The sequence below is a fragment of the Thunnus albacares genome, chromosome 6 (assembly GCF_914725855.1).
Source record: "Thunnus albacares chromosome 6, fThuAlb1.1, whole genome shotgun sequence".
Classification (NCBI taxonomy): Eukaryota; Metazoa; Chordata; class Actinopteri; order Scombriformes; family Scombridae; genus Thunnus; species Thunnus albacares.
In genome coordinates, this window is record NC_058111.1 from 18703277 (window position 1) to 18716298 (window position 13022).

A 13022-nucleotide genomic window follows, 5' to 3' on the forward strand; every position below is an offset into this window, starting at 1 on the left:
TTTGGTTGCCTAAAAAAGTCTTGTTCAGCATTTGGTTGTACTGAAAGACCCTCTGAGGAGTTTGATGTTCTGTTAAGTACATTTTGTTTAAATGGTTTAAGCCATTTTTTGGTAGTGAAAATTAGCATTAAAACAGTTAATCATAGACTGTAACTGCACAACTGCTAACCAAGCTAGCAGCCAGCGATAGGGTCAGCTCCACCCTCTCGTCCAAATATGGTCACCGCTGGCTCCAAAAATCCAAGATGGCGACAGTCAAAATGCAAACCTAAGGCTTCAAAATTGGAGTCCACAAACCAATAGTGACGTTACGGTGGCTATATCCATTATTTTTAACAGTCTATGCCTTCATTGTTACAGTATTTTAGTGCCAAAGTTGCTCTTTTTGTTACTATACTTCCACTGCAGCTCAACAGGGAAACACTGTCAGAGGAAACACAGATATCCACTTGATATGACTAACTCAGACTGTTGAAGCCTCATATAAGCTTCAGATAAACTTTTAAATGCATTTTTGCACAAAATGACTGTGAATCAAAATCACTTTGGATTTTGGCCCCCATCACTTACACTAAAAGCACATTTGAAGGGGATCTTTTAATAGCCAGTATGAACAGGAGGAATGATTATAGCGAGGAAAACCTCTTTCCGTGTTCCTATGAGCACCTTACTGTTGTTTTATGAATTGTGAACCTGTCCTTTAAACCTAAAGTTGAGCTGAAAAAGACAGAAATGTCTTATACTCAAGGTTTGAGCTGGCAACAATTAAGCTCTAACAATGTTCTGTTTTTTGTTAAATGCCTAGTAAAAAGACCATCATTACCCTCAAGGAAAAAAGTAAGGAAACAAAGAAGTAGATGAGAGTATCTTTCATGTTCATAATATATTTTTTTTATTTCATTTGTTTCCATTGGAAAGTTGCTTTCCAGATGCCAGCTTCCCTGAGAAAGTGTAAAATGCAAATCTTCTGGACAGCCCCATCAATGAGCTGAAACGGGCCATCCGAAAAGATAGTCACATCTGTAAAACACAACCCTGCACAGCCACCTGTCTCTTGTTAATCACAGGCTGGCCACAAGCTTTCTCCAGTCACTGAACCCGATCAGAGCCTTGACCAGAAGCCTTTTGCTTTGCGATGAGGAGATAGTGCCTCCTTCTGCTTGGCAAACTTACTGCAGGGCAATGTGCAGAGCTGAGAGCTGTCCATGGTAGTAGCTGTGTGAGGAGTGATATGATATCTATCTATTTCTTTACTCTCTAAAATCTAGGGATCCCAGTAGAGGGAGCGCGCTTTGGTGAACAGGCTTATTGGCATCATTTCAGCTGAAACACGTAGGCGAGTAGATAAAAATAAAATAAGATAAAATAAAATAAAAGGGTTATAATGGCAGTGAAACAAACTAATAAACACAAACTATTAACTTTAATCTACCAATCCAATTATAACCCTCCTTTAATAAATATTATAAATCATATTATCTTTGTATGAGGTCTGTAGACAGAGAGCATTGCTACCATTTTTACCAATAATACAGTTACTCTGGAGGTCTGTGACAATCAGAACTTCTCACCCCATACAGGATCATTCATGATGACACATACTTCCAAATCCTGCTAGCAAAAGCAATAACAATATTCAAAAGCCATTAGCTTGTGTGGCTAAGTGGCCGTTGAAGAATTTCCAAGGGATGGTTGGCACTGCGGCAAGCCCGACCCCTTGCTATTCCCTCCTGTTAGCCCACAGTCTGCTGGACTCCTCTTTATGCGGTCATCTCGAAGCAGCCTCTGCGGTGTGTCTGCATGTCTCTCACCCTGCGGATGGACTGGATCTGGGGGTGGTGGGCGCCCCAGTCGTTCCAGTGTTTGTAAGGGCCCATCTCAAACACATACTGGAAACCACGGTAGCCAGGGTACTGGTAGCCCACCCAGCTGTGAGGAGGAGAGAAACACATGTGAACTACCAATCTCATTCTGTTCTTACCAGTTTTTCTCACTTTATTGTGGACTTAAAACCTCCCATATAAACACTTCTACTCTTGTTATTAGTGCGTTACTCTTACTTTGTTTTTTTGGATTGGACACTACTGCTGCCAATCTACAATTCAGTATATAAAAACAACTCCAGAGAAAGGACTAAAAATGACTTACGTTCCACCGGTGACCTGAAGACTAGCAACACGATCCTGGAAGCCATAAGACCACAGGCTAGGAATATCCTCATCGCACACTTCCATTTTACGACCCTCGAAATTTGGACACTCAAACAGGCAGATCTTGTGGTCTTGGGGGTCCTATAAGATACATACAACATTTTCAAGTTAGTTAATGTTAAACAGTTTTGATACAGATGGATGTAGTCGGTGCAGCTTCTGTTCCCAGATTTTTGTCAGTTATAGTTTTTAATACAGATTGTGAGATTAAGTTAAGATCATGTGGTCAAAATTTTGCTTTAAAAAACAAGAATAACACTGGGGGGAAACATTGAATACTGGTAGTGTTTTGGATTTGTTTACACTAAACATGTCAGCGAATAAAAGCTTTAATCCAAAAATGCTGGCAGTGGAATAAAAAGCATTTCTCTCTGTGGCACTAAAAGATGGATGAGAGGTTTGTTAGATGTGAGGTGCAAATAGAACTGATCAATAGAAATAAAAATCAGCACTTGTAGCCATAATAAACAAGAAAGGCAACACAAAAAAACCCTGCAGGCTGATCCTAACTCACCATCTTGACGGGCCTGACTGACATCATACGGTCACACCTGTAGCTGTTGGACCAGGTGTCCCAGCGGGGGTACTCTCCCTTCTCCAGAATGAACATCTCACCAGTCATGTTCTGCTGCTCATAACCCACCCAGCTGCAAAGAAAGATAGATAGTTTTTAATTATTTTGCTAATCACGCTGGGAAAAGTTAGACAATATTGTAACACATATTTTAATGGCAGGTTTTGGTGACGTACGGTCCAGACTCGACCCTGACGGAGCCGATTTTCTCGAAACCCTTCTCAGCCAGGTTACGGTTCTCTCCGAACAGGTCCAACCTACGGCCCTGGAAGTTCTCGTGTTCATAGAGATAAATCTGAAAAGAAAAGCAGACGAATGTATTAATTTTTGAAGTGCACAATTACTTTAGTTTTTGCAGTCTTAAGTAGTAGTCCATTAAAAAACAGTGAAAGCACCTTCTGATTGCGCAGCCCAATGGCTGAGTGGCTGCCAATGCTGCCTTGAGCACCTGAGTGAGACATGATCAGATCTGGAGAGAGACAGGAAGAAGCACAAAGACAGTCAGCCATTTTCAGACATCACTGTGCACTTATGAAGAATGTAATTCCTGTTTCTTGTTTCTTAGCAGGTGTGTTACTTAGCATGTGTTACTTTAGCAGGATTCCTCTCCAATCTAAGGATACTTCAACTGCCCAGGAAGGGACAAAAATTCAGTCCAACACTCATAACCTTGTTACTATCACATCAGCAACCTTGAGATTAAAATATGATTTAAAAGTGAGTGCAGGTGAAGACAGAAATATCACTTTTTTTGCCTGAGGGTTAAAAGGAAACGTCTAGCTTCTGAGTGACATATGGAGATATATTTTCAGATGTAGTTTTATTTTTGTAGTGTAAACCCAAAAGAAACCTACTTTGTGCCCTCAAGGATAGTTTGAATGTAGATCCTGATGAAAGGCTTTAAGCTTAAAACATTCCAGTACACATTTCCTTCATCTTTTCTTCTATATTGTGCTTACCATGAACCTCATAAACTGTCTTTTCTTGTAGAGTATAACTAATCACCAATTTCTTAGAAGACTCCAACAGCCTTTTTTTCAAATTTTTGTCTCATTTTGTCCTCAAAGTAGTATATTCTCAGTGAAGTTCCTACTATGTCCCCTAAATGTGTGTCCTAACCCAAGTCTGTCCAAACCTACCACATTCCATTTTTGAGAAATTAAAGGATTAGACACCCATTTTTTTCATTTGTTTTACCTCAGAATGAACCACTGAACATCACACCACACCCTGCTGCATTTTACTCAGTCTAAAGTTAAGGTTTAAGAGAGGAGTCAATCTTGCTGTGAGCAGACAGGAAAACCGCAATCTTCCCCTTATCATTCCAAACATTTTTGCAGTAAGTAAGAAGACCTTTGAGTGAAAACTTACAGTTACAATTGCAGGTTGAAACAGACCGACCTTTGGAGGAAGTGATGGACACCGGTGTTGTGAGTGTGGATATATATATACATTCACAACCAGCTCGAGTCTATAGAGCCACAATTCTGACTTCTCATTGGCTGTGAGCTGTTTGGAGCATACCGCGGGGTCAGAGGTCACGCTGCTTATCTGCGGACAAGTCATGCTGACTCGGCTGCCTGTTTTGTTGTGCAGCGCCATTGTGGGGGACAGTCACTGCCATCAGCAGAAAGTTTGCCTGCCTTTCTACACACACACACACACACACACACACGCACACAAACACACACACAGAGTTATTTTTGCAATCACAGTTCTCAAGTTCTATACTTCACTTTCTTTCTTGATTAATTTTCTATTTTTTCTCTCTTTCCCCTCCACCAATTTCTTTCTGATTTATTTTGTCTTTCATCTTCAAATTCTCTCTCTTTTTTTTCTCTCCCTCAGTGCAGCCAGTCTAAGCCTTTGAGCCCTGTGTGTGTAATGTGCTGACTGCATGAGCGGCATCCATCTCCCTATTGTTTAGACAGGCAGAGTGTTGGACACTGTTTTGCGTATTATGGACACGCTGTGCTATCTGCACACTTACACACCTCATACAGCCAAACACACACAATCATGTCATATGCACACATGCTTTTGTTCATGCAAGGTGGGATGCAGAACACTAAACAAATATTTTCTTTTTGTGACATGTAAAGATAGATTTTTAAAAAAGTTTCCATTTACCAAAAGGACACAAATATATTGAATGCCTTTTCGGTTTCTATGAGCAAAACAATATTAGTAGAATAATTGATTTTACATGGAGGCTATATGATGTGAAGATGGATCTTTCACACCTGTTGCTCTATGATCTTTTAAATGCCTGTAAACTCATTGCAAGCAGACAAGTCTTATTAGAGTATTGTGATTTCCACTGATGTGATTTTAATGATTTTGTAGTAATGCAGCTGCTTGACAGTGGTGAAAGGTCTGTCGGCCAGTGGTGGAATGTAACTAAGTAGTAGTAAGATTTACTCAAGTACTGTACTTAAGTAAATCTGTGGCTTTTGTACTTTACTTGAGTATTTCCATTTTATGCTACTTTGTACTACTGTGCTACATTTCTGAGGGAACATTTGTACTCAGCTACATTTATTTTCTATTTATAATTACTAGTCTATCAGATTATCGATATCGATATTCTAACTTTTGTTTAAATTGTCTGCTCTTTTCTTTTTATAAACATGTTATATACAATTATACACTTACAATATGATGCAGTACCATTACTTAAATGTTAATGTTAAAATGCTCTTACATATATTTGTCAGTGAGAAAAACAAATAACATAATATTACTATAATAATGTAACACTCTAAAAGAAGCATGTCTTCATGATGAGCACTTTTACTTTTGACACTTAAGTGCATAATACTTCTGTAGTTTTACTTAAGTAACATTTTGAATCTGGCACTTTTTCTTGTTATTGAGTATTTTTAGACTGTGGTATTTCTAGTTTTACTTCATTAAAGGAATACTGAATACTTCTTCCATCACTGCTTTGGGCAAATATTATGTATGTATGTCACAGTATGAACTTATAAAATGAATTATTAGAGCATAGAAAAAGAACCCACAGGAAATGCCATACAAAGAAGACAACACATCTGACATCTGAGCTATTTTAGACATTTATGGAGTAGACAAGAGAAGAAGAACAGAGAGACAACTAGATCAATTTCATCGTTATTTGTATAATTTTCCTACTGAGAAAAGGTGGGACATTTTCTAAAATGCAGTGTCTTACTGCTCAGTTTTATCTTACAGCAAAACAACATTTTTAAAGGCCTTCCACAGGACTGATTCTTTGGTTACCCGTGTGACTTCCACAATGTCCCCTTTTTCAGCTTGTACACAGCAGGATGTGAAACCCTGAGGCATTTGTGTTGAAAGCTAAAATTTTCCTGGGATTTAGATATGCTTCTGAGCTTTTTGTATCTTGGTATTATGGTTTGCGCTTCACCTTTACAAGTCATACAACATTTTACAGTCACAACAACATCAGTCTTTATATTGACATAAGCTAGCTTAAAGCAAATACAAAGGAGCCTGATGTAAAATGTCAACATCATACCTCTACTCATCTTTCTGTGTGTGACTGAATCATCAGTTTGCTCAGACACCTATAAAAATAGAGCTATACGGATGTTCTCATACATGTGTATGTTCTTGAGCATAGAAATCAGCTTCATGTCACACACAGGAAATAATACTTTTACATAAAACATTATACTAAAATGGGAATTTTAAATTGATAACATACAAGGATAGTAAAACCTACATAACAGAAGTTTTTACATTTACTGTATCTATATACAGACGGGTGAAAAATTAAAGGAAAAACCAACCTTACAAGTGTCTCTGTAAGGTGTTGGGCCACCACGTGCTGCCAGAACAGCTTCAGTGCACCTTGGCATTGATTCTACAAGTCTCTGAACTCTTCTGGAGGGATGAACACCATTCTTCCAAAAGATATTCCCTCATTTGGTGTTAAATTAGGTTGAGATCTGGTGACTGTGAAGGCCATAGCATATGATTCACATCAATTTCATATTCATGAAACCATTCAGTGACCCCACGTGCCCTGTGAATTGGGGTATTGTCATCCTAGAACAGACCACTCCCATCAGGATAGAAATGTTTCATCATAGGATAAAGGTGATCACTCAGAACAACTTTGTATTGATTTTTAATGACCCTTCCCTCTAAGGGGACCCAAATCATGCAAGCAAAATGCCCCCTAAAGCATAACAGAGCCACCAGATCCCCTCACTGTAGGGGTCAAGCATTCAGACCTGTACTGTTCTCTCGGTGTATGTCACACATGCACTCGCCCACTTATTGAAAATATGGTGAAGGATGACTCATCTGATATATCACTTTTGTCCACATCTCTGTAGACCAGTGCCTATGACTTTTGCACCAATGAACTCTCAAATATGCATTCATCTTTCTAATGAGGGGTTTATGCACTGCAACCCTATTATAATATCTCTGTCTATGTAATTATCGACTGACTGATCTTGCTGACAGTCTGATCACGTCCTGCATTGACGTCTCAGTCACCTGAGGAAGAGTTGCTCTTCTGTTTTTCCTTACTTATCACACTAATGCACAAGCATCACATACATTAAATGTATGTCGACCACAATTTTTGACCCTATTTACTGATGTGTTTGCCATAGAACTAAATGCAGATGTAACTTTAGTGACTGTTCCTATTGAAACACCAGCCAGTTGAGCAGTTTTTGTGACTGAACCCTCCTTCAAAGTCACTTAGTCTTGATACAAAACCAGAATCAACTGGTCCTGCTCAGCATTTTATACACATCATAGAGCATGATTGGATGTTAATTACTTAATTGTACTATGCAGTGCACCTGCGTGGAAGCATCTGCATTCATTATGTTTCTCGACTCATTTATTCAGGTTTTTCCTGTAATTCGTCACCCATCTGTATGTAAGGAGATGAAATTTGCCTCAGAATGAACCTCAAACAAGTTTAATGTTTCAGACATTTATTCTTCATCAACTCAGATGAAGAATAAATGTCTGAGAGTGTATGTAGCTTAGTAATATGTGTACAGACAACAAAATGTATTTATATGTGAATGTTTTGTTAAAAATGAACAATGGTTGTTTAAAATTTTAAAGCTTGGATAGCAAGATGAAGTGCTTTGATGTAAATGTGAGAAATGAAAAACATTAAATGAATGATATTAGGTTACATTAGGTAGAGAGGCATAGAGCGAACCTCTGAATGTCAGTTGTCCCTGTCTAAATGGTTGTGTATAGGTTCGTGTTTCTTTGTGTGCGCTGAATGTATACGTGTGTGCATGGCCCGTCTGTCTCTGCCCATGACTACGTGTGTGCATGACTGAGCATGTGTGTACATAGGAGTGAGTGAAAAGGTGAAAGGACCAGAGATGTGAGGGTCAGTAGAGGTGGACATGAGATTGGAGACAGAGCACAGCACAGTGTGGAAAGAACTCAGTAAGTAAATAATTAAAATGCAAACCAACCTTGTTTATTAGACTCCTTTTGAAAAAGCAGAATATCTTCTAGGATCTAGTTTTTAGGAACCAGTATGAAATTGAAGAGTCTAAATGTTCTGTTTGCACCCCCACTCTTTTGTTTTTTGCACTACAGTCGTTTTCCCATTTGCACACATAACTGACAAAAGTATCCACATCTGTGATGATCTGCTTCCTGGACCCGGCTGTGCCAGGACTGTGGTCCGGCCCGCTGGTCATGGATCATTTGGAACTTGTGCTTATCGGCACTGGGCATGGTGCCCTTTATCCAGTTCCACTGTGGAGAAATAAAGCCCAGCAGCTCAGTGCTGAACAATGGCTCTAACAGCAATGTGCTGACTCCTGCCCCGACCGACAGGCCCAGCTGCTTTTCAGCACCAGCATGTATAAATAGGTCCGTTTACTCCGGGGTCAGAACATCGTTTTTGTGGAGCCCCCTGTGAGCACTGCACTGCTATTCTTTGGGGCCGATCAGGTAAGCCCTCCATCTCAATCCATTCAACCTATAGCCTTGTGCAGACCATTGTCACTTTACATTTTTGTTTCTTTTGTCTTCGCTGTTTCTGCTGAGCCACATAAACGTATAGAGTGAGGTCAGACATGCAGATGCATAGACATACTGAGTGTGCAACAACTTTGTGTGTACGTTAACAGCTGCTGGTTAAGTGTGAGCAAGTGGGCAGTTTCAGGGAAGGTTCAAAGAATCCACACACATGACATATACTAGGTCACAATTTATTTCAATGTCATACATTTGTACACTATTACTGTAGTATCAGGTAATTATTTCAAATGCAGCTGCCAGTCATCACACACTTTACTGTGATTCTGATGTGGTAAACGGTGAAGTTAGTTAAGTCACACACAAACACAAACAAAAACAAGCAAACACAAAATATATGAAAGTGGCAATCTGCAACATAATCTTATAGGTTTGACTATCACATCTGTCAAACATGACAATAGAAATGACAGCAGTTTGTTTAAGTTTCTTACTAACTAAGAAACTAACATGTCAGCATCAACAGAGGTACACATGTGTGGCATGGATGCTAATGGTCGATGTTTCCCTTAATTTGCCTTTGACTATCAATATAAATATGGTTCTCCCTGCTCTCTGCACTGAAGGTTAATCCGCACTGAAAAACACAGTAGCATGGCTCTGAATAATCCTACCCCACTGGGACCATGGAAGGTGAGTTTGATGTCCTGCCACGCGTGATCAACAAAAGCAGATTACATTTCTTTTTAATTTCATGCCTGGCCCGATGATGTCAATAATGTGTGTGTCTGTACACACATCAGTGTGTGCGTGTGGCATGTGCATACTACATGTATGCATTTGTGTCCTCTCCAGATCACAGTTTATGACCAGGAGAACTTCCAGGGGAAGCGTCTGGAGTTTACCTCAGCCTGCCAGAACATCATGGAGTGCGGCATGGACAACATCCGCTCCCTGAAGGTGGAGTGTGGAGCGTAAGTCAAGCAAAGAGGAAAAACACAAGAGAAACTGCTGTACCTGCAGCACAAATATACCTATATTATATGTTTATTTTCTTAAAATTCAGCAGAAATTGACATATTTAACAAGATATTGGTCCACTTTTGCCCAAATAGAATCCAATGAAGGATATTTTAATGGTTAAATTCAAAAAGTTGCACCTTAAAACGACTATAAAGTCTTTACAGATACTGTAGGTCTTTCTCGTTTCCAAAACCATACTACAGAAATCATCCCTCTGAAATCTGATGATCAGTCTGTTTTACCAGTGTCCTAATGATCCAGTGATGGATGTTACATGTTTATGTCTGTCTGCTTGTGTGGACAGCTGGACAGGATATGAGCACTCCAGCTTCTGTGGACAGCAGTTTGTGTTGGAGAGAGGAGAGTATCCTCACTGGGAGTCATGGAGTGGCAGCAATGCCTACCACATTGAGAGGATGATGTCCTTCCGCCCCATCTGCTCTGCTGTGAGTCTGTCCTCCAAACCAACAGATTCTGTTTCCCTCTATCCGAAAAACCACAAAGTTTGACTCATCAGATTGACTCATTTTGGATTGCACCCCAGTTTCTTGTGTGACAAGCCTACAGACTGACTTATTCCAGCTGCTGTAGCTAAAAATATAATGTTGTGCAATCTGGACTCATGTACAAAAAACTAGATCATTATGGTTAAAATTCAGCTTTTTTCTGAATGGGAGGCTCTCTCTGAACCCTCTGTTGAAACGTTTTTCTTTCAATAATATTGCACACTGAAAGGAAAAGCCAGTAGAGAGTGTTTAACTTGTAGAGAATAGCTTGAGAAGTGTTTATAGCATCCACTGAACAAACATTTGATCCTCCTCTGGTATATAACAGTATCTATTAGTGTCCAACATAGACAGAAAGTGAAACAGTTACATGTCTGTTACTGAATACCTCTGGAAATGGACGATACAAAGTACTTTGCTACAAAAAAGTTTGGTTTCAGCGTACAGATCACTTTGCAGTTTACAGTATATGAGCATCATCATTGCTATCACAGTATAACTGGTGTTTAATGATTTAGACTGAACTTTTGCATCGCACTTTTTTTGCATCGCATGCACACAGAACCACAAGGAGTCCAAGATGGTGCTGTTTGAGAAGGAGAACTTCATGGGACGCCAGTGGGAGATAAACGATGACTACCCCTCTCTGCAGGCCATGGGCTGGGGCAACAATGAGATTGGATCTATGCAAGTTCAGAGTGGCGCGTAAGTCTCAACCTCTGTTTGAACTCGCATGAATCACTCTTTGCAGGCCACTGACATGATAATGCTGGCATAAACCAACAGGATAAAATATGTGGCCTATTTTACCCAAATGGTGCAATATCATTTAAAAATCAAAAGGAAATAAATAAAACACAGCATAAGTAAAAGAAAAGAAGAAAGCTAAGGGTTGACAGTGTCATATTCACTTGACTAAAACAAAAGAAATACAAAAAAGTCACCCTTTGCTTTTATTAAAAGCTTATTTGCTACATTAAGGAAATCATAGAGAGCTATTTTCTAGTTTAAATCAACTCAAACAAAGCTAGCTAGTGGGCGACATTTCACTTAACATGTAACCACATATTTATCATTAATAACTGCTTTCCTCTCCTCCTCTACCCCTCCCTCACTCCTCCTCCAGCTGGGTGTGCTACCAGTTCCCTGGTTACCGTGGTTACCAGTACATCATGGAGTGCGATCGTCATGGTGGCGAGTACAAACATTATAGAGAGTGGGGCTCCCATGCTCAGTCCTTCCAGGTGCAGTCGCTGCGTCGAATCCAGCAATGAAGACCTGCAGCCTCCTCTCCCCGACCTCTCACTCTTTACCTCCTCCAGCTCCTCCTCCTCCTCCTCCTCCTTCTCCTCCTCCTATTCCTCCCATCACCCAGTCATTCCAGCACTCCCAGGTGCTTCACCATCAAAATGTTTACAGCACTTTTGTTTTGTTCTGTTGCCAAATGAAAATAAAAAAAAGAGTGATTGAAAGAATTAAGGAAAGAAAAAAGAAAAAAGAAAAAAGAAAAAAGAAAAAAAAAACAACCTCTGAAGAAAGGCCGCTGACTGACAACCCACTGAGAAGAGAAGAGGAAGGAGTTAAAGGGCCTGATGATGTCACTCAGACTCATTGCCCCTCATTTCCTGTTGGGTAAACATGGTGCCAGCAGGTGCAAGAATAAATGGGCAACTTAAAATAAAAAACAATACAAGAGTCTGCTGATAACCTTCATTGTGCTTGGTTGTGATTTATTTGTATTCACTGGTTATATGTTGCAATACATTTCACTAAGACTTCTACATTAAACTACAACCATTTACAGTTAAGAAATGCTATTATAACATGTAGACATTACTCCTCCTTAATACCTTAAACATGTTCCACATTAAGCTGGCTTCAAAGCGGAGCATTGTAAACTAGAATTGTTCTTGCACTGAAGTGTCACATAAAATATGCATTTAGAGATAATGTAAGACCCTCCATGGAGGTTATTGCCCAAAGAGTTATGACATCCTAGAAGAATGGACCTAGCAGATCTTGGGCCGTATGAAGCAACCCTTTGACGAACACCACACAAGCATCACCAGCTTTTAGTCAATGCTAATGGTTCATTATTGGAAATCATGGGCAACAACCAGGATTGTGAGAAGACCAATAACATTATATCAGAGAGAATATACACTTAAATTCAAACAAATTAGATGTATTTTGGTTGCTTCACCCGGATATACAATATAAAGGTTACTGATAACAGCATTGATAAGAGAACCACACAGTGAAATTCATTTTCACTTAGATCCCTGATGTTTTCTCTGTTTAACTTCAGTAAACAAAGAGCAGCCAGTCAGCATAACTTTGATCCTCATAAAACAAAGAATTTTGTTTGCTTATGGATTTTTTTTTTTTTTGCATGCTGGATGTCAATCCGGTTCATCTCTGGAGTTCACTTACGGAATTAGAGGCATATTACTACCAAGTAAATATAATGGGTGCCAAGTCTCTAAAGCATGGTTAAACACTTTTTCTAATGCAAGTGCGGATGATATTAGTGTCTACTCTTGAGGAAAAGGGGTTCAGTATGATTCAAACACTTATGGATACTGCTGAGCGTCTGCTTTTCTGACTTTTTTCATAGTCTGCAACAGAAAAAGACATGAAAAGGTGTGCCCTGCAGCTTTAGGGAAGGGCTAATATAAACAGTAGAGATTCAGGGAAGATTTTCAGGATTTTTTAGGCACAGAGAGA

At 39.5% G+C, this 13022-nt stretch overlaps 2 protein-coding genes across 2 annotated transcripts; one reads left to right on the forward strand and one right to left on the reverse strand.

Annotated features, from left to right (window-relative positions):
- Window positions 1–868: 868 nt before the first annotated feature.
- crybb1l3 (crystallin, beta B1, like 3) lies at window positions 869–4221 on the reverse strand. The gene is made up of 6 exons (XM_044354333.1): window positions 4156–4221; window positions 3180–3253; window positions 2961–3079; window positions 2725–2857; window positions 2149–2291; window positions 869–1929 (listed from the first exon to the last, which is right to left on the reverse strand). The coding sequence occupies exons 2-6, from the start codon at window positions 3243–3245 to the stop codon at window positions 1761–1763; spliced, it is 630 nt and encodes a 209-aa protein (XP_044210268.1). The 5' UTR covers window positions 3246–3253; window positions 4156–4221; the 3' UTR covers window positions 869–1760.
- A 3336-nt stretch (window positions 4222–7557) lies between these two features.
- On the forward strand, window positions 7558–12008 carry cryba1a (crystallin, beta A1a). The gene is made up of 7 exons (XM_044354344.1): window positions 7558–8223; window positions 8380–8739; window positions 9393–9459; window positions 9622–9740; window positions 10094–10235; window positions 10858–11000; window positions 11422–12008. The coding sequence occupies exons 3-7, from the start codon at window positions 9421–9423 to the stop codon at window positions 11567–11569; spliced, it is 591 nt and encodes a 196-aa protein (XP_044210279.1). The 5' UTR covers window positions 7558–8223; window positions 8380–8739; window positions 9393–9420; the 3' UTR covers window positions 11570–12008.
- Window positions 12009–13022: the final 1014 nt, after the last annotated feature.